Raw genomic sequence first — 22,209 nt, forward strand, 5'->3', positions numbered from 1 at the left:
GAGCTCGACACCCCGAACTCCCTTTTCCCAAGCCCATTGCATCCCTTTGATAATGGCAATAGCTTCCATCTCTTCCGGCGAGGTGACCTCCATGCTACCCGAGAATCCGTCGAGCCAACGTCCGCTAGCATCTCTGAGTACACCTCCGACACCCACCTTCTTGATAGAGGCTTTTACGCTACCATCGACATTGATAGTATAGCGTCGATTTCCAGCAGGCTTCCAGCAAAGGCTGATGATCCATTCCACAGCTCGTCCTCCATTCAGAGGACTTATTATATACTGTATTGTGTAGGGTGTAGTAAATATATAAGAGGTGGGTTATAGCACTGTGGGGGTTATTTTGTCTTCACAATATGGGACCACTGTTCCGTTGCCTTAAATCATGACTAATGGATACTAGTTGGTACCACCTAGCAAGTAGTTGAGTGTGACATTCGGACTCAACAATCAACACTTGATACGTTATCAATCAGTATTGACTATCCAATTATCTACAATCTACAATTTTAATAAGAGCCAATAAAGTTAGGGTTCTAACGGGAACAAAAAATGTTCGGTTGTAATAATTTACTCAATGAATGATTCAGATTATATCTGATTAAATATTTTAAAATAATTTCTCTATATTACCCTTAATTATTATTAACTTTTCTCCTAAATGGCCCTTAGGGTATATATGTCTCCGTTAATTCTCACCCAAATACCATCTCCAAATCGCCGCTCAGTTGATCCAAAGTTCGATCTCCAAATCCCTAACCTTGCTCGTCATAGTAAAATTAATGTTTTTACTCTTGTCTCTATTTGTTTTTAAGTTTTATTTCTCATCCGATCGGTTATATTGGCCCGCCGAGTGACTATCCCAGGTCACAAAACCAACAATGATGTCACTCTCACTGGCCAATTGCATCTCTGATTATTAAGTATGTCGAACATGATTATCACATTTGAAAATTAATCAAACTCTTATTATATAAGAGTGGGATGAGACTTAAAGTTTGAGTACAATAAGATTCAATCTATAACAGTCATGGTTGTAGTAGGCGATTAGGCGTTAAGTGCTAGTCAGACAGTAGACTATAACGCTTAGTGCCTAGGCGATAGGCGACAACCTATAAAAACAAAACAAAAAATAGTACATGTGTGTAGGTGTATGTCATATTTCATATTATATTATATTATATCACTAGTTTTCCACGCACATTGCGCGAATAGGATAATGCCAATGTTTATTTTTAAATAAGTACTTCAAAGTATATCAATACAAGATTATATAAGAGATGTTCGTAATTGAATGTTGAATTTGTTTATTTAAATCGATAATTCAAAGTATATGAATACAATATAATATATGAGAGGTTGATTATAATTGTCACTGAAATAAATGTTTGCAATTTTGTTAAAACGTTAATCTAAATACTTAGTCTAAAAGTGATAGTTTAAATAAATACTACTTTTGGTAATAAAAATTTATACATTTTAAACCTGTACTATATATAAAAGTAAAATCCTCCTATTTCATTTTTCGGCCCAAACTTTTGTAGTTAATTAATTAAATATTTTATTGGTCAAATAATTAATAAAGATTATTTGGTAAGAAAATGTAAAATGAAAATTAACTAATATCTATTAATTAGTAATATTGTTTCTATATTCACGTATTAACGTAATAACATAATACCGTGTAGAAAAGACATATTAATTAGGTAATAACATAATAGCATAATTAGTAATATTATGTATACTATTCTATAATATAATTGGTAATATTATTGTTTGCAAATTCTGCGTATTTTTTTTACGCTTTTATAATACCGTGTATAAAAGACATATTAATTATGTAATAACATAATAGCATAAATGGTAATATTGTGTATGGTATTCTATAATATAATTTTTAATATTATTGTTTGCAAATTATGTTCCAAAAAAAAAAAAGCATATACACGCACATTCAGTTCCACGAATGAAGTTTTTTTTTTTCATATTTTTTCCAGTGGTAATTTTGCATAGGGTTGCATTTTTTTTTACTATTTATTGTATACGCTAGGGGATCACGAACTAATATAAGCAATTGATATATATATAGTTAGGATCATATGAGCTCACTTGTTTAGGTAAGATCGTGAGATCAGATCTTGTGCATCCATGTAATAATTTAATGGTCTAGATTGATTTAAGATTCTAAGTTGAAGTGTGTGCGAACGGTGATAAAATGTGTGCGAACGGAGTGGGTGTGTCAAACAATCTAGACCATTAAAATGTTTTAGATTGATGTACAAGATTTGATCTCAAAATATTATAATGGTCTAGATTGATTAAGATTCCAAGTTGAAGTGTGTGAGAACAGTGATTAAATGTGTACGAACGGAGTGTATGTGTCAATCAATCTAGATCATTAAAAAATATTACATGGATGCGCAAGATCTGATCTCACGATCTTACCTAAACAAGTTATCTCATTGGAACCCTAGCATATATATATATATGCTAGGGGCTCACGGCCATTACCCAAAATTGAAATTGATGTAATATTTAATAATCTTATAATAATTATATTCATAAATACTAATATTTAATATATAATAATAATAATAATAATAATAATAATTTTAGTATATAAGAATTGATATTCATGTTAAAGAAAAAAAATTAATTTGCACCATGAAGAATAAATAATACAAGTAAAATGCATTTTTCAAAAAAAAAAAAGTGTAAATAAAATGGAATGAAGAGTGTAATAATAAGTATATTAAATGACATAACTTTATTTTGTTTCGTAATGAAACAGAACAATAATCTGCATTAATAAGTATATTAAATAACATAACTTCATTCTTAAATAGTGTCTATTAAAAAAATCAATAAACAAAATAGGATAACGAATGAAAATCAATATCTGTTCATAACTTATTGAAGCACAAGAGTAAGTATTGCCTCCACTGAGACTCAAACCCACCACCTCCCATATAAAGGGAAGGGTTCGATGCCACTAGACCACAAGGTCCTTGGCATGAAAATTAGTAATCTATCTATTTCTTTTCTATTAATAAAAGTAAAATCTCCCTATTCAACTTTAATAGTATAGATAATTGGTTAGGAAATGTTATATGGAAATTAACTAATCTATAATCTATAATCTATAATATTAATAAAAACAAAATCCTACTTTGTGAAATTCCCGCCAAAAAATAATATAGGTAAATTGAAAAAAGAAAATGATATTTTTAATTGACTGAAAATATAAAAGGACTTAATGTAGAAGGAAACGAAAATTAGGCAAATTGAAAAAGGAAACATATATTATTAATTGGAAATAATATTAGATTAAAAAGGTAAATTGAGAAATGAACTGATATTACTAATTTATATGTCTCCATCCTCTTCCCGTGCGGGTGACTCTCTCATTCACCTCTTCCACCGCCTGCTAAGAAATCATATTACAATTTTATAAATTGACATGTAGTATGCATTATTATATAATAGTTGACACTATATTTGCTTTTTAAATTATTTCTCTTTTATTTTTCTAAATTTATTTTAGAGCAAATACCAATTTTAATCCCACGACTATAAGGAAAATGACAATTTTGATCCACATGTTTGATTTCTACCAATTTTGGTCCCACGATTATTGTTTTAGTACCAATTTTGGTCCAGGACTATTGTTTTAGTGCCAAAATTCATCACACCAGTCACCCATCCGTTTAAAACGTGCTGAAATCTAAATTTTTTAAAGGTATTTTCGTCCTTTTCAACTCAATATCCCAATTTGAACATGAATAAAGAAATTTAAGCCCTAAAATTGATCACATTTCACAGTTCTCATCCTAAAATTAAGGTAAAATGAAGAGGACAACTGCGAATTTTGATCGATCTTAGGACTTAAATCCGTTTATTCATGCTCAAATTGGGATATTAAGTTAAAAAGGACAAAAATACCCTTAACAATTTTAGATTTTTGCACGTTTTAAACGGATGGGTAACCGGCGCGGTAAATTTTTGCACTAAAACAATACTCGTGGATGTAAATTGGTACTAAAATAATAGTCGTGGGATCAAAATTGGTAGAAAATAAACATGTGGACCAAAATTGTCATTTTGCTAATAGCCATGGGATCAAAATTGGTATTTGCTCTTTATTTTAATAATAATATAATTGTCTAAATCATATTACAATTTCACTTTATGGTAATAATTAATTGTTGTAGCAGGAAGCTGTTGTGGACCACTGCGAGAACGTTGAGGTCTTCACCGATCCGTATATACACAAATTATGCTTATCAATATAGAATTCTTCAAGAGAACTTATACAATTGCAGAGGAGAGTGTGAAGGGACAGGTGGCAGTGCCGGACTCATTGTCGGTGATGAGGAGAGAGGTGGAGGAGTTGACGAGGGAGTGCGGTGTAGGTAGAGGGAAAGATGTGGGGAGGGATGTTTTCTGGATGAGGGATCCCAATATTGAAAATTGGATCTCGAAAATTCATTTTCATGAAATTGATATTCTAGATATATATACATATTATGAAGTATAATTGATTTTATATTAATAATATTATATATATTAGTACAAAATAAATTATACATGCCTTAATAATTAATAATTAATATTAATATTATTGCATAATAATTATTTATGAAAATTATTATGGTAATTCTCATCACCTTCTTCCGTGAGATTTTTATGATAATTTTATGATAATCTATATACCGGACTGTTTGTCCCCACTCATAGCGGAGGCGCATGCATGTAAACAAGTCCTGCTATGGCTGACGACCAAGGAGGTGACGGACGTCCAACTGCACACGGACTGTGCGCAACTCTAGGCTGGCTTAACGTCTTTACGCTCTTCCTTCCGGTCCTACGTGGGTTTCACGATTGAGAACTGCAAGTCTTCTATTTCCACGTTTAATCACTGTCATGTTTGTCTAATTCCTAGAACAACAAACATTAGTGCCCATACACTTGCCACTTTGGCGCTTTCTCAGGATGAGACTCTGTACTGGGACTCTGTCCCTCCCGTTTCTATTTCTGCGTTTTTGCATTAATATATCTGGTTGGTTTGTTTTCAAAAAATATATATATATATTTTATACTTAAGGTATAATATTATTGACACAAAATAAATTATACTTACTTTTATTTTTTTTGCAAATACTTAACTTAATAATTAAATATTAATATAATTACATAATTTTTATTTATTGTGATCATTATGATAATTCACAATCCCTTCCTCCGTGTAATTATTATGGTAATAATATGGTTATATATATATATATATATTATAACTAAAGAGTAATTTTTTCCGGCATTAATGTACTATAATTATTAAACTTTTTTTTAAATATTTTTCCTAATATAATTTGTATCTAATTGATTTTGAGACTAATATATAAATAATACATTTCAATATTTTTTTTACCTTACCATAATTCATCATTTTTATTGTATCTCTTACTTTTTTTCAGCTACATACTTAAAAAACTACCCGTAATGGCTCCTACTTTGGTTTTACTCAATGAAATAAATGCCTAAAGTGTTTCTTGGACAATAAGGGTACAATTGATTCGATTGTACGAGGTGTTAGGGTTAAAAGATTGAGATAATCTTTGTTTTTTTTTTTTTTTCTGATTTTGTTTTTTTTTTTCGAAAGACAATTGTAATTAGGAGTAGAAATAGGCTAGGCCGAACCGAGCTTTAGAAATTTAGGTCTGGACCTGCTATGGAAATCTAAAGCCTGAGCCTAGGCTTGGGCCTGCACGTATGCTTTTTTTAGGCTCAAACCTGAGCCTACAGTTGGCCTAGCCTGCCCTAAAGCCTTTTTAAATGCCTATTTAACATATAGGCTTTTAAAAATGCTTCAAAATAGATCATTAATAGGCTTTGAGACTAAGGCCTACATTTTTAAGCCCTTTAAAATATACCTGTAAAAAATTTACAAAAAAATATCTATGTTTAATTGTATTATTATTTGTTATCCTATATAATATCATAAATAATAAACAATCAACTCATATAATTAAGTTGCACTATTTAATTAAATATTATGACAGTAAGAACAGTTAATAAAAAATTAAACAATAAAAATACATACATCATGATTAGCAGCAATGTTTATAGTTGAATCATAATTTAGAATGAGATTTTGGAGGTGGAGAGTTAAGGGGTGTTTGGCAAACGGCTGATAGCTTATAGCTGATAACTGGTTGGTTTAGCTAGTAGTTGATGGCTGCTTGCGTTAACTGGTTTGACCAGCTGGTCGTATTAGCTGATTAAAAAAAACTGTTTGGTAAATTAGCTGTTTATTAGTAGCTGATTGAATGTAAAATGACATTTAAGGGTATGAGTGTATTGTATTATTTCAACCTTTAAATATAACAAGAAGATAAACTCTTATTAATAAATAATTATAAAAGAGTCATTTCCACTTTTGGTCCTACTGTTATTAGGGCATTGCCAATTTTAGTCCACTTCATTAATTTTTGCCACAATGTGGCCAATCTTATTTGGTCCTTGCCACTTTTAGTCCACCGTTAAAATTTTCGTCAAATGGTCGTCCAAAACATGAGTATTTTTGGTCTTTTCATGCTTTGGTCATCTCCTTGACCCTTTGCAGTGGTTTTCCTTACACATTTTCATCCAATGAAGAGGTTCGACGCAAGCCATGTGAGCCACATTACAAAGCCATGGCTTTCGCCGGACCTCTTCATTGGATGAAAATGTGTAAGGAAAACCACTGCAAAGGATAAAGGAGATGATCAAAGCATGAAAATGCCAAAATACTCCTATTTTGCACGGTTATTTGACAAAAATTTTAATAGTGGACTAAAAGTGACAAAGACTAAATAAAACTGGCCGCAATGTGGCAAAAATTAATGAAGTGGACTAAAATTGGTAATTCCCCAATAACAATAGGACCAAAAATGGAAATGACTCAATTATAAAATTTGGATATCTATACTTTTTTTAAGGACATAATTTAATTATTTTTGTTTATTTAACTCTTATTAAATTATACGAGTATTCTAAAACAATTTTTATTACATATTTATTTTCTATTATTATTATTATTAAAAATGACAAACCCATTACCCGTTTATTTTTTTATTATAATTACTATTATTATTATTATTATTATTATTATTATAAAATAACAAACACACCACCCATTTAAAAGTAAATCTCATTTATTTCAAAGGATAAAATAGTCAATATACCCATTTTTTCCAACAAGCTGATACAAAAAGCTACATTCATTAGCTTTTCAATTTTCAACTTATTGGCCCAATCAGTCAAGGCCAATAAGCCATTTACCAAACACTTCAAAATAGCTTATTAGTTGGTCAAACAGCTAAACTGGGTCAAATAGGCTAAAATTTGGCTTATAAGCCAATAACCAAACACCCCCTTAGAGTTTGGTAATTATATATATTTGGAATTGTATTGTAAATATAAAAATGTATATTAGGTATAAAATAGTGTGTGTATATATATATATATATATATATATATATATATATAGGCCAGACCTGTAGGCCTGAAGGCCGAGCCTGGTATATATAGGTCTGGCCTGTTTAGTTTAATAGGCTTTTGAAATTGGCTCAAACCTGACCTCTCTATTAAACGAGTTAGCCCTAACTAGGCTTTAGTTAGGCCCGGACATAGGCCCTTACAAGGGGTTTGGCCTATTAGCACCCCTAATTGTAATGAACTGCTGCAAATTTATATTTTTAGATTTATTTCATTGGACTTTGTATTTATTCATTTATTTATTGTATTTTTTATTTACTTAGATGAATAAAATAATAGTAATGATTATCTTCTACATGTATCTATTTTAAATGACATGTATACAATATATTTGGTTTATGCATATTACTAACATATTTTATGTATGTGTAATTTGCATAATTATGTTTATATATTTTAATCTATAATTTTATTTTTAAACCTTATCAACAATAAAATTATTTAAATTTTATGCCGTGCATCGCACGAGTGTTATATATATATATATATATATATATATATATATATATATATATATATATATATCGGTTCAGGTGCGGTCGTGCTCTCCCGTGCGGCCGTGCGGTCACACACCACTCAATGTTACGAAATACACCACTCAATGTTAAGAAACACACCACAACGAAACACACCACAATGTTAAGAAACACACCACAGTGCATATTTGTGTGGTGTGTTTCTTAACATTGAGTGGTGTATTTCGTAACATTGAGTGGTGTGAACCGCACGGCCGCACGGGAGAGCACGGCCGCACCCATATATATATATATATATATATATATACATATACATAGAGAGAGAGAGAGAGAGAGGCCTCATCAGATGTGAACAGTCTCTTAGGTGCGGCTGTGTGGTCTAATTTGCACCATTGGATTCCATGATCTAAGGCTTCATATTAATCCACCCAATAAAGGCACTTAATCTTTTGTTACGCGAACCGGAAGGATAATGTTGACAATTTTGCGTAATGAGCAAGATAGCAAAACTCAGCAACGAGCAACGACGACGACGGAGACTTGAAGTCGATGAGCACTGAGCAATGAACACCAGACGAGCGTAGAAGGACTCCATCACCAGCAACGAACGCTCCGTCCTGAACAAAACGCACAGGTCGACTCTAACCGAGAAACGAGAATGGAGTAATTCACAATAGTCTGTGCATTATCATCATTAATTTGGTTCATATTTGAGATAATATTGGTGTAATTCGCAATAGTATGTGTATTTGGTGTGTAGTGGTTAAGTGGTGTGTTTTAATCAGAGAACTGGTGCATTTTATAGCGTATAATGGTGTGTTTTAATACGTTTGTTGGTGCATTTGAATTGACTAGGTGTATTTGGGTATGGTAGGGAATGATGTGTTTTAATTTGTCTAGTGGTGCATTTTATAACGTATAATGATGTGTTTTAATACACATGGTGGCTGGTGAGTTTTACGAGAGTAGTTGCATTTGGTGTGTGGTGGTTAAGTGGTGTGTTTTAATATGAGAACTAGTGCATTCTACAACGTAGAATGGTGTGTTTTAATACGTTTGTTGGTGCATTTGAATTGACTAGGTGTATTTGGGTATGGTGGGGAATAGTGCGTTTTAATTTGTCCAGTGGTGCATTTTAATACACATGTTGGTGAGTTTTACGAGAGTAGTTGCATCTGGTGTGTAGTGGTTAAGTGGTGTGTTTTAATATGAGAACTGATGCATTTTAGTACGTAGAATGATGTGTTTTAATACGTTTGTTGGTGCATTTTGTACCCATAACATTACATTCCCCCACTTACAATTACCATAAAGCCCCACTTACCTTAGGTGAATTAAACTTCCTAAATCCTAATATATAACATCCACCGTCAGATCACCTCAATCCAACAACATATGTTAGGCCACACGATCGTACTGTGCAGGCCGCATATGAATAAAATTTATATATATATATATACATATATTGCTATCTTGTTTATAGTGATTAAATAATAATATAATATTTTAATGGTAATAGAATTCATAAAAAAGGAAAATATATATTCTATTAAAATAAATTTAAAATTTTAATGGCAACAAATTACATATAAAATGAAAAGAAAATTTAATAAAATAAAATGAAAATTTCATGTTTGAAATTGATATGTGGAATTTATTATAATTAGATAGAATTGAAGTGTTCTATTTAATTTAATATCTTCATTTGGTAGATATCTTTAAATTTATTTGTTTTGTATTTCCATTCAAAATTTTTAAAATTGAAATAATTTTATTTTATTCAAATTTAATTATATATAATTTCGATCTTATATTTAAATTACAGTAAAGATTAATAGCTAAGCGTATGCTATTATTATGTATACTCTGTATTCAACAATAAATTTGGTCCTGCCATCCATGTGAATACGTACAGAAATACACTATAGAATACCCAAGTAATATATTTAACATTATTTTGTATTATAACTTTGATATAAAGTATTTAATTACAAAACAGTATAAAAAGAAAAATAATAATAATGTACTGAATATAATTAATTAATGAATTTGAAGGTAATGAATCTTTGTATGGTACAAAATAAAGACAATATAGCTAATGAAATTATATCTATTTTAAATTTTTTTTTTTGATAAAGAATAATTTTTATAGTAGAAAATATGAAATTATATTACGGTCGACCGAACGGTCTAGATGACTACAGCGTTCGTCTTCTCCATTGGAGAGGTCGTCTTCTCCGTTGGTGCTAGTCGTCTTCTCCAATTGAACAGTGTGGTCGTCTTCCTGTCGCCGCCCGCCCAAATGTTGGTCGGAAAATCTATGATCCCGTTGTTTCAGGTGAACAACCGGTCATCTGGGTTTAAATATACTAAAATGACAAGTTAATATGTTTAATTAAACTTTTTGAATGTTCAAAAACTTATTAATTACGTAAAATTTGGAGGCTTATTTTGACTCTTCAGAGTCTTCTCCCAATTTAATTTTAAATTTGAGAACCAAAGTGAAAACCGCAATCATCAATAAACATTTAATTTTTATATTTATTTACTTTTTTTTTTTTTTGCAAATATATAGAAAGCCCAAGATATCGGTAAAGACCGTACCGGCTCTTCCTCCTATATCCATGATCATCGGAATCTGAAATTCAGCAGGTATTCTCTTGTTTTTCTCTATATTTTCCTGCACTTCAGATAATGTAGCCAATGATTCCGGTCGGGATGACAAAGTTTTAATTCTTGTTTTATCGCCTTGATAGGCCTCGTTTCGTGATATTTCGAATTTCAAAGGTTTATTTATTGCTTGCTTTCTTTGTGCTATTTGATCGTGGATGGATTGTTTCTCAATTTTGGTTGTGGATTATCCTGAGTTTACGTCGAGGTAGCAGTGATCATCTCGTTGTAGGAATGGCAAATGGCGGGGTGGATAACGCTTTTGGTTGTGGTTTATATCCCTAGTTAGAATGATTTTGCTCTTCTGAGAATTCTGTACATCTTTTTATCATGATGAAAATATGAAATGCAGTAAACATATAGACATAGACGTGTGTATTGGTGCTCTTTTGCAGTTTTGGTATCTAGTGGAGGTGGTGCCAATGCTGAGATTGATAATAAATAGCAGGCTTCTAAGGCTCGGTTGATATAATATTTGTTGTGATGGTTTTTCGTTCTAGAAATCAGGAGATGGTTGAATAAGAGATGGTGAGAAGAGTTGTTTAATCTGAAAGTTGTGGATTGTGGAACTGTGTTGAATGAACTCTTCATGTTGGCTTTTTTTGGCTGCTGCATTTGCGCTGTATCAAACTTGTTTGCTTGATGCATGTCATCTTTTCTGGGGGTGGTGTTATGGGATTCTTTGAGTTGTGTAATCATTTTGGTAGTTTAATTTTGGTGCCTTGGAGTATACATAGATCGATGTGTGTATGTGTTTGATGCTTTTATATTGGTGGCTTTTCTTTTCTTTCCCTGGACCATTAATTTCATTTTATGTTGCAAGTTTCAGTTTAATGATTGATCATACCTGTTTAACTTTTCAGGGTAATCACAAGTAGAAAATGCAGGGAGGAAGAGACCCTTTCTTTGGCTTTGGTGATGGTTTTGGTCATCACAGAAGTTTGATGCCTAGTGTTTTCGGTGGGAGGGATCCCTTTGATGATCCTTTCTTCCAACGCCCATTTGGGGGAATGTTGGAGTCCAGCTCTTTTGGTGCTAATGGAGATCCATTTGTGGGCTTGAGTCCAAATGTATTCCATGAACAGCAAACCATTCAGCGCACTAGATCTACGGGGCTTATAATTGAAGAGTTAAGCTCTGATGATGAAAATGAAGAAGAGAAAGGGACAGAGAAGAATGATAATACACGAAAACAGAGGAGATCGATTAATGAGCCTTTTGTTGAGGTCCCAGATGATGAAATTGGAGGTGTCTTCTATCTTTTACCCTACAGTTCATCTTATTTTTATACATCTGTTATGTCCGCTTCCCTTGTTTAGTTGTTTTCTTTGTTTGATTTTGGAGTGCATGGTGGTTGATTATTGTATTATGTTGTGATAGAGAGGAAGAGTAAGAAAACTCAATATGGGAATGAGCATGGGTGGATAAATAATTTTCGACCACAGCACCGGGCTCATAGTTTCACTTTCCATAGTAGCTCAACTGTTACTTATGGTGATGCAAATGGAACGTATTATACTTCATCTAGAACCAGGAGGACAGGGAGTGATGGTGTGAGTAAATTTGTTAGTGTTTAAAATAATCGTAGTTTTTTTTTTTTTTTTGGCCTTCCTTCACCCCCTATTTATGGCTGTGGCCTTAATTTGCATTGGACTAACAGTTAACATTTGAAGAAAGCAAAGAAGCTAATTCAGCAACTGGTAAAGCCAAGCACAAGATCTCAAGGGGAATCCATGATAAGGTATTTGAGTTGATCTTAAACTTTATTCTGCAACTTTGATGCAGGTACAAACTTTCTCCTTGTAGCACCTTATAGATCACAGTGTATGATTATAGGGTCATTCTGTCACGCGGAAACTCAACCCAGATGGTAGGGTGGACACAATGCAGACCTTGCACAATCTCAATGAAGGTAAAACAACAGTCACTATTTTGCTTTATTCTTTCAAAATTTTCATCAACTTCTTGCTGAAAATTTGATCTTGTAGATGAACTTACAAGTTTCGAGGGGGCTTGGAGGGCTAAATCTAAAACGCGTCTTCCTGGATGGACTGAGGGTTTAAACACCCCTGGTGCCACAGGTGAGAGTGAGAGCATCTTCACTCTGTTGGTTTTCAGCATTCCTTGATTTCAGACTTCAGGGCTGATTTTAAAATGGACAAGATGGGGTTTATATAATAACAGTTTGTTCTGTTTGTCATTCCAAATCCCCCACCTCTCATTTTATTTGTGTCTGTTGGGAGGAAACCGGTAAAGGCCAAGTCCCACACGCGTCTTGAAAATTGAAAATGTGTGGCGGTATAAGAAAATAAAGTTGCGCCTTCACTACGAGCTATAGCTTTTGGTGTAAGTGGTAAGCGCTTGATGCTAATAGTGTCCATCTGTTTGGACAGTCGAAGATGCTCGACTGTTATACACACTAATGAAAGCTGATGGTTTTGTTGTTCTTCCTCACAGTTGATGGGGCTTAAACCATGCACTAAAAACATCTGTGTTGGCCTCTCAACAGTTTGATTTGGTCTGATCATTTTCCCTATCCTGTCAAATGGAGTCAACCCATTATTCTTCTGGGTTCTGACTTGTCCTAGATCTATGTAATCATCTTGTTTAGTTTTGCTTTTTCTACCAAAAAAATTATATGTTTCTGTGTGTAGGAGCTGGAAGGAGAGCTCAGAGTGGAGAACCAAGAAGGGGAGGAGGTTGGGCACTATTTTCAAGAGCCAGAGTGCCCGAACCAAAAGCATCTGGTAAATTTAGAAGCTTCAAAGATAGGAAAACTTAATTGGCGTTGAAGATACGAAACTTTCCTCTGGAGCTAAATCAAAAGCATCTGGTAAATTTAGGATGCCTTGGATGAGTTTCCATACAAATTGCCTTCTGCTTCCACTTGTCATAAGCCAATTTTTTCTCTGCTTATCCTACTTTTAGTCAATAGTCTTTGCTTCTGTTCTTGTATCAAGAATTCACCATTTTGATCTATATACGTATCACTTTTGCAATATAGTGGTTACAGAAATGTGTTTCATGTCAACCGTTTTGACCGCATAAGGCTTTACAACTAGGGTGGGCATTTTGGTTTGGTTTATCCGAACCGAACCGATCCGAGCCGAATTAGTAATACAAAACCGAACTGTTTGGGATTTTTGTAAACTGAACAGTTCGATTAAAAACCGAACCGAACCGAACGGTTTAGTAAAAACTGAATCGAACCGAACTTTGTTAGGTTTTAATAATAATAATAATAATAATAATAATAGTAATAAATTAATAATGATAATACTAATATCTAAGTCCCTTGACGCGCTTCGTCGTTTAATTCCTATTCTCATTGATATCTCTTAAATTTTTTATTTGATTTCTTTATAGCTTGTTCTCTATTTTGCACTTTTGTTGTTTGTTACAATTGTTCTTTACCTCACAATTAGTACTTAGTAGTATGTTTGGACTTTGAATTGCTAGTTTTGTTTTATAATGTTTAGATTTTGGATATGGATAATGTGATGATATGTTCGGAAAATTAGGAAACGCTAAAATTTGGGACTTAAATCAAACCGAAACAAATCCGAACCCGAAACCGAACTGAATTCTAATGTTAAACTGAATGGTTTAAAATTTTTAAAACCAAAAAACCGAAACTAAAAAAATTCGAACCGAAGACCGAAATGCTACCCCTATTTACAACCATCTTCTTCCCACCGAGATCACTAAATTGGAATCAAAGTTTATTAAGTAAAGGAAAATGACTTCCAGTCAAAAAGAAATTAGCTATGTTTTCCTGGTAAATAACTTCCTCTAGAGAAAGTCATTTTTTAGGATTTAGACTTGAAATGTTAGTAATTCTATTTCTACAAATTAAACGAAATTTAAATTTTTATGCTGTTCTTTTCTTATAAAATTGCAGTCCCTTCCCCCTAATATCCTTCACCCTATTAGTTTCACTAACACAAAAAGAGTAATGATTACTAATTTATTTCGCTACTTAACAAAAGACATATTTTTAATAATGAGTTTTCAATAACAATGCAATTGTATATTTATTATATTAATAAATATGATATGCTAACTACTATGTAGTGTAATGATATTTCAATTACGGAGTATCATTTTAAATGGGTAATCATAAATTCGAACTAAATTTAACAAATATTACTTTGTAAAAAATCATTTTGTTTTTAAAAATACTTTGTAAAAGTTCATTAGTATTTTTTAAAATAAATAAATACGTAGTATGATATAACGGACTCCCTTTTAAGGGATTGCCCAGTTGAGCTTTTGGAGGGTATATGGGCAAAAGGCCCAGAAACTGTTTGAAATTGGGCAGAGTTTGGTCCATCGGTTTGCCGCAACTCGGAAGCAAATCAACTGCGCTAATTCGAAGTTTCTTTGAGAAATTTCATCGAGCACCTATCGATCAACAGCACCACACGACCATCCCCCCCAAGCACTACGTGTCGCGCCATTACAACCTCCAAACCCCACGTGTCCGTATACTTATCCCCTCCATCTTTCATGATCGCCATTTCCAGAGCTTAGTAATCGCCGCTACACGCCGCCGACTTCGACTTCGACCGTCGCTATCTAAAACATTTTCCGGCAATGCAGCGTTTCCGCCATTTCCTAAAACCCAGCCACTTGAGATACTTCTCCTCTGAGGCGTCCCAGCTGGCGAATGCGGCTACCATGGCCTCGCTGCTAAAGACCCGGTCCGTGATCCGGTTCAGAGGAGCCGACACCGTGAAGTTCCTTCAGGGCTTGCTCACCAACGATATACGGAGCCTCGCGGAGCCTCCGGAGCAGGATAAGGACAAGACCAGCTTGGCCACTTCAAACGTGCCCTTTACGACGCCGCTTCCTGTCTACGCTGCGCTCTTGACTCCTCAAGGAAGGTTCCTATACGATATGTTTCTGTACAAACCGCCACAGTCCGATGAAAAGCTCGATAGCACGGGTTCAATGCCCGGCCCCAGCCCGGGCGAGCTGGAACTCTATGCTGATGTTGATAGGTCTGTGTTGGATGAACTGCTGGAAACACTAAAAAAGTAAGCTCTTGTCATTTCTTGCTTTGGGGTGCTTTTCTTTTTTGTTTTTTCAGTGCAGCATCATTCAAGTTTTGGACGTTGAATTTAATTTTTCTTTCATTTTTTGTTAATGTATTAAATTAATTAGTTATCTGGACAAATAATGGATTTCCCTGCAATTGAAACTGTTAGCAAGAAATGAATGTCTCTGCATCTGAGATTGCAGATAAAATACTTTATGATAAATATTAGGGAGTACCTTTTTCTTAACTACTCATTTCCTTCAAGTATGAAGTTACTAGTTGTTTTTCTAAGGGCTTACTTTTCTAGACTTGCAGCTTACTAAGCTTTGGGAAGTTCTGATAAGATGAAAATTTTGATGTGAACAAGTTTTATACATGAAAGATTAATCGACTTGATTTTGTTTTTGGCTTTCTTGGTTTTCTTTTTCTGTGGTTCATTCTCTTCTTCCCTTCACCTCATTTTGAACAAAGAAATTGAACAGAGAAAGATTGAGGAAACTATAAACGGAAGGAAAACTATATGCTATAAATGCATTTGCTTACATGGGAAATGGCAAAAGAAATTGTCAAGGAGTAGAGGGTGGATTCTTGCATAGGGAACACTCAAATTCACGCCCAGAAACTGATGCCCAATATTTTTCAGCTAAAATTTTCTATATTTGACTTGCAGATACAGATTACGGTCTAAGGTTGATATTGAGAACTTGTCAGGTGATTTTTGTTGTTGGCAAAGGTTTGGTAAAAACTTGGAGAAATCCTCTGAAGAGCCTGAAGCAGATACAGTCGGATGGGGTGCCAGAGCTGATCATTCCAGTGAATCATCTGCAAGAGGAAATAGCCAGGGATGGTTATGGCATAGAGATCCTAGATTATATTGTCTTGGATTTAGGGGTATCTTTCCTTCTAACATAGAACGTAAGTCTTGGTAACCTACCTTCCCAAGCCTGCATAGCCTCTATTCAAATATTCAATGTTGCATGTGACTTGCGATAGCTGTTTGATCTTGCATCCTAACTTAACTCCACATAATTATAGCCCGTATGTTTTGAGAATTTGAGCTTCAGATCTTTTACTCCAATCATTTATGTAACTACATTATTGCAGCACCTCTAGTTGAGGCAGGCAAAGAAACCAGTGAAGAAAATTATCTTCTATGGAGGTTGGAGAAGGGGGTTGCTGAAGGACCATCAGAGATTCGAAAAGGTTTGTTTTTTCTCTCTTCTTTTTTTTTTTTTTTTTTGGCTGTGTTTGATCTCCTTTAAATTTTATTATAATTTTTTAACTTGAGTTGTCATATGGCAAAGCATATTAGTATCTAAATGTATATGTTCTTGTAGTTCATTATCTTCACAGTTCATTTTCCTTTTTTTTGGGCCGGGAGGAATTATTAGTTCTTTAAGCACTTATAATACCAACCATATGGTGCCTTGTTGAGTTTCTAAGTTATTTATGGAATTATGGCTTTAGAGTGAGTGATTTTATCAAGATACTTGGATAGCATGATAAGAACTCAATTTTCTCACATTTGGAAAATTTTTTGTGTTAACTTTGTGGTGAGCTTTTAAAGCTCTGTTTGACTGTATAGATGTCATGAGGATCTCATTTTTTAATGTTATTTATCAGGTGAAGCTATCCCACTTGAGTATAATCTGGCTGCTTTAAATGCAATCAGTTTTGACAAAGGGTGTTATGTGGGCCAAGAACTCATTGCTCGTACTCATCACCGTGGGGTCATTAGGAAACGCTTGTTTCCTCTCAGATTTCTGGATGATGGTGGGAACGGTAAGTTGCCTGGATTTTGCTTTACATAATATTTACATGTTCTGTGTCTAACATTTGTGTTCTTATCCAGAGGTAGAAAAGAGAGTTGCTCCAGGGTCCGATGTAATCGATGCACAATCCAGAAAGAAAGCTGGGACTGTCACAACTGCACTAGGATGTCGTGGTCTTGGTATTCTGCGTATAGATGATGCCTTAAAGGGTTCAGGTAATTTGGCCATACAAGGTCAGGAAGATGTTAAGGTCCAGGCTATTAAACCAAAATGGTGGCCTGCCGAATGGGTTGATGATCATCAAGAGCAGACTGCAGCTACTTAAGAACATACCTTTTTACAGGCTTCACCTCTCTTAAAGGTTCTGTTTAGTTCTCAAAAACTCAGAAATAATCTCTTGAAAGGGAAAATAATAGAACATATTCAGTTCTCTTTCTCTGAATTCTGCAACACTGATACTGATTTATCACCCCAGTTTCATAGATGCAGACCTCTTTATAGCTAGGTCTTGTAATATTGTTTCTTTGCAAAATGTTCTCTGAAAAACTATATCCCATATGTATTAAAATGTTTACATGAATTTATTACCATGCTGGCTTCTAAAACCAACTGTAAAAATGTTCTTGCAGAGTTAAAAGCCAAAAGCAATGGCGGTAAGTAGTAATTAATAATTATTGTCTTCATTTACATAACATCTACACTCGTGTATGTGTTACATGCAAGGCAGGTTTCAGCTCATGAGAAGAACAGTGTTAGTACTGAGAGGCTGCAGCTTAAAGAATCAATCAAACATCTTCATGGAACCACCATTTATGCATTTCTCATCCTGGGCAATTCTGAACACAAAACTCTGTTCATCGCAAGGTTCCTCCTTAAATTCTTCGACGACAGCGGCCATGGTTGGCCTGTTCTCTGGGACCTCGTTCATGCAGGCCATAGCAACCTTTGCAAGCTTCGTCGCTTCGCTTTCATCAAACCTTCCTTCGAGGTTCGGGTCAATGAAACCTAACAAGTTACAAGATTCAGCCGCGACTCGTGTTGAGGTTGTGAGCATACACTTCCCGGACAGTACTTGAAGGATGATCACTCCAAATGCATAGACGTCGCTCTTTTCTGTGAAGCGGCCGGTGGTAATGTACTCGGGGGCCATGTATCCGAGGGCGGCGCTGACCTTGAGGGCCGAGTACACAACATCCTCAGCAAAGAGCTTTACAAGGCCAGAATCCAAGATTACTGGGTTGAACTGTTGGCTAAGTAGGATTTTTTCCACAGATATGTTGCGGTGAACAATGGAGGGCTTGTTTGCATCAGAACTGTGTAAGTACTCCATACCTGCAGTTTATGAAAAACACAAATACACAATGCATATATCAGTTTAAACACAAAAATTTGATGTTTTCAGTGTATAAAACTTTGTTATTCCTGAAATTTTAGGAGTTAATACTTGGTCTTTCACCTACCTAATCTAATGATGATCTGAAAGACAATTTCCAAAGAGAGAGAATAGACAACTCATTAAATTCACAGATTTTCTAGCTCATTCATATTCAGGCTCATCTGGTCAGTCCTTTTTGTGGACCAAGAAAATTACTTGCACCCAAAAACAATTAATGCAACACTGTTTCTGGAGTTTTGTTTAGGAAACAACAATAAATGCTTTATCCTTTAGCCATTATCATATGGCACTGTTTAAAATTGGAAGTACAATTAGAGTGTCATTCTTGTATCCACAGAAAAGCTAATTATGTCTTCATCCTTAATTTCTAGAGGTACTATGACAGCAAGAAGCACATTGAAAAGAAGAAGAAACAGGTAATTGTTTCTAAGTTCCGTTCTGAATTTATAGAAAAAATTATCTGTGGCATAACCAGTGTGAATCATGTGTAATTTTTTAGATAGAGCCTGGTGAATAAAATCAGGTAAACTCACCTTTGGCAATGCCTTTGATGATAGAAACTCTTGTGGGCCAGTTCAGAACATGGCTACTACCTTCTTCAACATCGAGGTACTGTGACAAATTACCTTTGGAAGCAAAATCATAAATTAAAATGCATTCACCCCTCCCCTTTGAACAGCAGAAACCCCTCAGCTTGGCAAGGTTATCGTGTTTCAGCGAGGCTATTAAGTTTAGCCCTTTCATAAACTCGTCCTCATCTGACTTGCAAGCTGTCACATTTATGCTCTTGATGGCTACTGCAGATCCATCCTTCAGAATTCCTCTGTAGACAGCAGAGAAGTTGCTTTTCCCTAACAAATTTGCCTCCGAGAAATGTTGTGTTGCGGAGTCAACTTCTTCCAAGTTAAACGTTAGCTCTTGTAGAAACTCATTACAGAAGCTACTAAAAGTCTTCTCTGGGGTCATTGGGTCCCATCGCTCCGAATACTCGAGAGTAATGAGGGGCGATGGACTTCGTCTATACAAGTCTTTTGCCTGATCAGTGCTAACCCTACTAGCCTCAGAAACATCGCAAGTGTTCCCAACCTTTTGTTTCCGCCTCCAATAAACGAATGCGATAAAAACCCCTGCAACCACCAGTGAGACACTACCCGAAACCACCCCAATGATAATACCAAATTTCCGAAACTTGGATGAACTTGGGCAATGAGTTTGATTGCAACCTGGAAGCATGCTTGCTGTCTGGGGAATACTAGCTGGAGGTACTACGAAGGGTTCAGCCGGAACCTTTGTATAATCCCAGGGTGTGCAATTTCTTAACGATGGAATTCTGACACCACAAAGGCTGGTATTTGATCCATTGAATCCTCCATTCAGCCTCCTTATTAAGCCTTCACATCCATTCCATACACAGATTAAGATATTTTAAACTCAGAAGGAATGATGAATTTATGAAAACCATTTACAGAAATGAATGAGAAGTGCAACTAACCAGAAGGAGCAGGACCAGAAAGGGTGTTGTTTTGGACATCAAGAACCTCCAATTTATTAGCAAAATGCAATCTACCAGGAATTAGACCCCCGAGCTTATTGAAGCCTAAATAAAGTTTTCTTAACATTTGCAGGTCCCCCAAGCTTCCTGGAATCTCACCTGTCAGAATATTATGTTCCAAAGCAAGATATTCTAACTTGGCCAATTCTCCAATCTCTTTAGGTATGCTTCCTGTCAACTGGTTGTGATTCAGCTGCATCACTGAAAAACAGCAAAGCAAATATCAAAATCAAACAAACAAGAAGCTAAGACAGACCCACCCAAACTTTTTTACTGCTCTGTAAATAAATAGGTTAACCCCATGAATTTTTAAATCCATCCCAATTCCCATTCATCTGTGACAGTGCTTTCTGGAAATCTGTCATTGTAGGTAGGAAGAAGAAAATTTGTGAAGCAAATTGAGTGCAGTTTATGATTGAAGTGATACTCACCTTGAAGACTGGCCATTCTTCCAATCTCAGGAGGTATAGCCCCAGAAAGATTGTTGAAATCCAGATACAATTGAGTCAACTCAGTGAGATTCCCAAGCTCTCTTGGAATCTCCCCATTCAACTTGTTGTAATGCAAGTAGAGACCAGACATGCACTTGAGCTCCGCCAGCGCGGGCGACAGTTTTCCGGTGAGCTCCATGGCCGGCAGCGAAATGTTACCCACCTTGTGGTGCTCATTGCAAACCACCCCCAAAAAGGACCCACTGCACGGATCACCACCACTGGTCCAGGAAGAAAGAAGCCTGTTTTCTGGGTCCAGTGACGCCTTTATCTCCATTAAAGCTCTCAGCTCTGCATTCGCACTAGCATAAGAAAATCCAAGAAATAGAAGAAGCCAAATGCAGAGAAGATGTGAAACCATTTCTGGGTTTTCGTCGCAACCTTTTTTTAACTTCTGCTCTGCAATTTCGAGAAAGATTAGCAAGTGTTGGGGAGTTTTCTCGGGGGTGAGAGAAAGCGCATGTCAGACCCTCACAGAGGCAGAGATAGAGATAGAGAGAGAGATGAACGTATACCGTGGGATAAAGGGCGTATGGTGTACGACTTTTGCGCGTACAAGCTGACACATGCATGCACATTCTTGAATCACTATACCCTTTTTTCAATCATTTCCTCCCCATTTCTGCAGTATTTTTTGGGACACAAGACTATAAACTACTGCAAACTTTAAAGCACCTAAAAACTTACAATTAACTGCAAATAGTCACCGTAGGTCTTCTAAGATAGTTATATTTTTGCTTAGACCACGAAGATCTAATCTTAATCTTTGTTTGCATTGAGGGGAGATTTGAATTTTCGATCTTAAGAGAGGTAAGAGTATGTGACTATTTAAGCCAACTAAGTTGATTATACTGTTAAACATGTGTAGCTATCTACGGATAACTCATAGTTGTACCTAAAATAACAAGACAATCATGACTATTTGAGATAAAAGGTTTAGAGTTGAACTTTTGTACCAAAAATAAATAAGATAGTTATGACTATTGAGTTAGGCTTCTTTGGTAAAATAGTTTATAAGCTAATTTTGACTGGTTTGACTGGTCAATAAGTTAAATATTTCGTAAAATGACTTATTACATTAGCTTATTTGGACAGTAAGTCAAATTCTAATTTTTAATTAGCTGATTTATTTTAATTATGAAAGGACCATTTCACTGTTGTCCTCCGTAATAATATATTTCTTTTGTTGTTGTTAATCAGCTTTGTCCCTTTTTCTTTTTGTTTTCGTGACAACAATAATTATCATTTGATTTCACTCTAATAATAATAATAATA

The 22,209-nt window shown here is 34.8% G+C and overlaps 3 protein-coding genes and 1 long non-coding RNA gene across 5 annotated transcripts; 3 read left to right on the forward strand and 1 right to left on the reverse strand.

Annotated features, from left to right (window-relative positions):
- The first annotated feature begins 10,579 nt into the window (after positions 1 to 10,579).
- On the forward strand, positions 10,580 to 13,681 carry LOC116002935. 2 transcript variants are annotated; one of them, XM_031243125.1, is made up of 7 exons: positions 10,580 to 10,664; positions 11,546 to 11,930; positions 12,063 to 12,235; positions 12,343 to 12,423; positions 12,519 to 12,594; positions 12,671 to 12,763; positions 13,337 to 13,681. In XM_031243125.1, the coding sequence occupies exons 2-7, from the start codon at positions 11,564 to 11,566 to the stop codon at positions 13,462 to 13,464; spliced, it is 918 nt and encodes a 305-aa protein (XP_031098985.1). In that variant the 5' UTR covers positions 10,580 to 10,664; positions 11,546 to 11,563; the 3' UTR covers positions 13,465 to 13,681. The 2 variants fall into 2 exon arrangements, with proteins under 2 accessions (XP_031098985.1, XP_031098986.1); XM_031243126.1 differs by lacking the exon at positions 10,580 to 10,664 and adding an exon at positions 10,735 to 10,799.
- Positions 13,682 to 14,985: 1,304 nt separating this feature from the next.
- On the forward strand, positions 14,986 to 18,085 carry LOC116002106 (putative transferase At4g12130, mitochondrial). Its single transcript, XM_031242133.1, has 5 exons — positions 14,986 to 15,721; positions 16,394 to 16,638; positions 16,828 to 16,926; positions 17,347 to 17,505; positions 17,576 to 18,085. Exons 1-5 carry the CDS (start codon positions 15,279 to 15,281, stop codon positions 17,818 to 17,820), a joined length of 1,191 nt encoding a protein of 396 aa, XP_031097993.1. The 5' UTR covers positions 14,986 to 15,278; the 3' UTR covers positions 17,821 to 18,085.
- A 41-nt stretch (positions 18,086 to 18,126) lies between these two features.
- LOC116002105 (LRR receptor kinase SERK2-like) lies at positions 18,127 to 21,326 on the reverse strand. The gene is made up of 4 exons (XM_031242132.1): positions 20,875 to 21,326; positions 20,384 to 20,644; positions 19,425 to 20,282; positions 18,127 to 18,827 (listed from the first exon to the last, which is right to left on the reverse strand). Exons 1-4 carry the CDS (start codon positions 21,293 to 21,295, stop codon positions 18,277 to 18,279), a joined length of 2,091 nt encoding a protein of 696 aa, XP_031097992.1. The 5' UTR covers positions 21,296 to 21,326; the 3' UTR covers positions 18,127 to 18,276.
- LOC116002107 lies at positions 20,478 to 21,608 on the forward strand. The gene is made up of 2 exons (XR_004094370.1): positions 20,478 to 20,605; positions 20,814 to 21,608. It is a non-coding gene; the product is annotated as an uncharacterized LOC116002107 (long non-coding RNA).
- The last annotated feature ends 601 nt before the right edge of the window (positions 21,609 to 22,209 follow it).

Source organism: Ipomoea triloba, chromosome 13 (genome assembly GCF_003576645.1).
Source record: "Ipomoea triloba cultivar NCNSP0323 chromosome 13, ASM357664v1".
Lineage (NCBI taxonomy): Eukaryota > Viridiplantae > Streptophyta > Magnoliopsida > Solanales > Convolvulaceae > Ipomoea > Ipomoea triloba.

Bases quoted from the DNA above. Each gene is read 5' to 3' on its own strand.
- LOC116002935 (XM_031243125.1), top strand. From the start codon at position 11,564: ATGCAGGGAGGAAGAGACCCTTTCTTTGGCTTTGGTGATGGTTTTGGT. The intron at 12,236-12,342 runs GTGAGTAAATTT...TTGGACTAACAG, and splicing joins GGAGGACAGGGAGTGATGGT to TTAACATTTGAAGAAAGCAA. The intron at 12,595-12,670 runs GTAAAACAACAG...TTGATCTTGTAG, and splicing joins CTTGCACAATCTCAATGAAG to ATGAACTTACAAGTTTCGAG.
- LOC116002106 (XM_031242133.1), top strand. From the start codon at position 15,279: ATGCAGCGTTTCCGCCATTTCCTAAAACCCAGCCACTTGAGATACTTC. The intron at 16,639-16,827 runs GTAAGTCTTGGT...ACATTATTGCAG, and splicing joins CTTTCCTTCTAACATAGAAC to CACCTCTAGTTGAGGCAGGC. The intron at 17,506-17,575 runs GTAAGTTGCCTG...GTTCTTATCCAG, and splicing joins TCTGGATGATGGTGGGAACG to AGGTAGAAAAGAGAGTTGCT.
- LOC116002105 (XM_031242132.1), bottom strand. From the start codon at position 21,295: ATGGTTTCACATCTTCTCTGCATTTGGCTTCTTCTATTTCTTGGATTT. The intron at 20,645-20,874 runs GTGAGTATCACT...GCTGTTTTTCAG, and splicing joins AAGAATGGCCAGTCTTCAAG to TGATGCAGCTGAATCACAAC. The intron at 18,828-19,424 runs GTGAGTTTACCT...CATAAACTGCAG, and splicing joins CATCAAAGGCATTGCCAAAG to GTATGGAGTACTTACACAGT.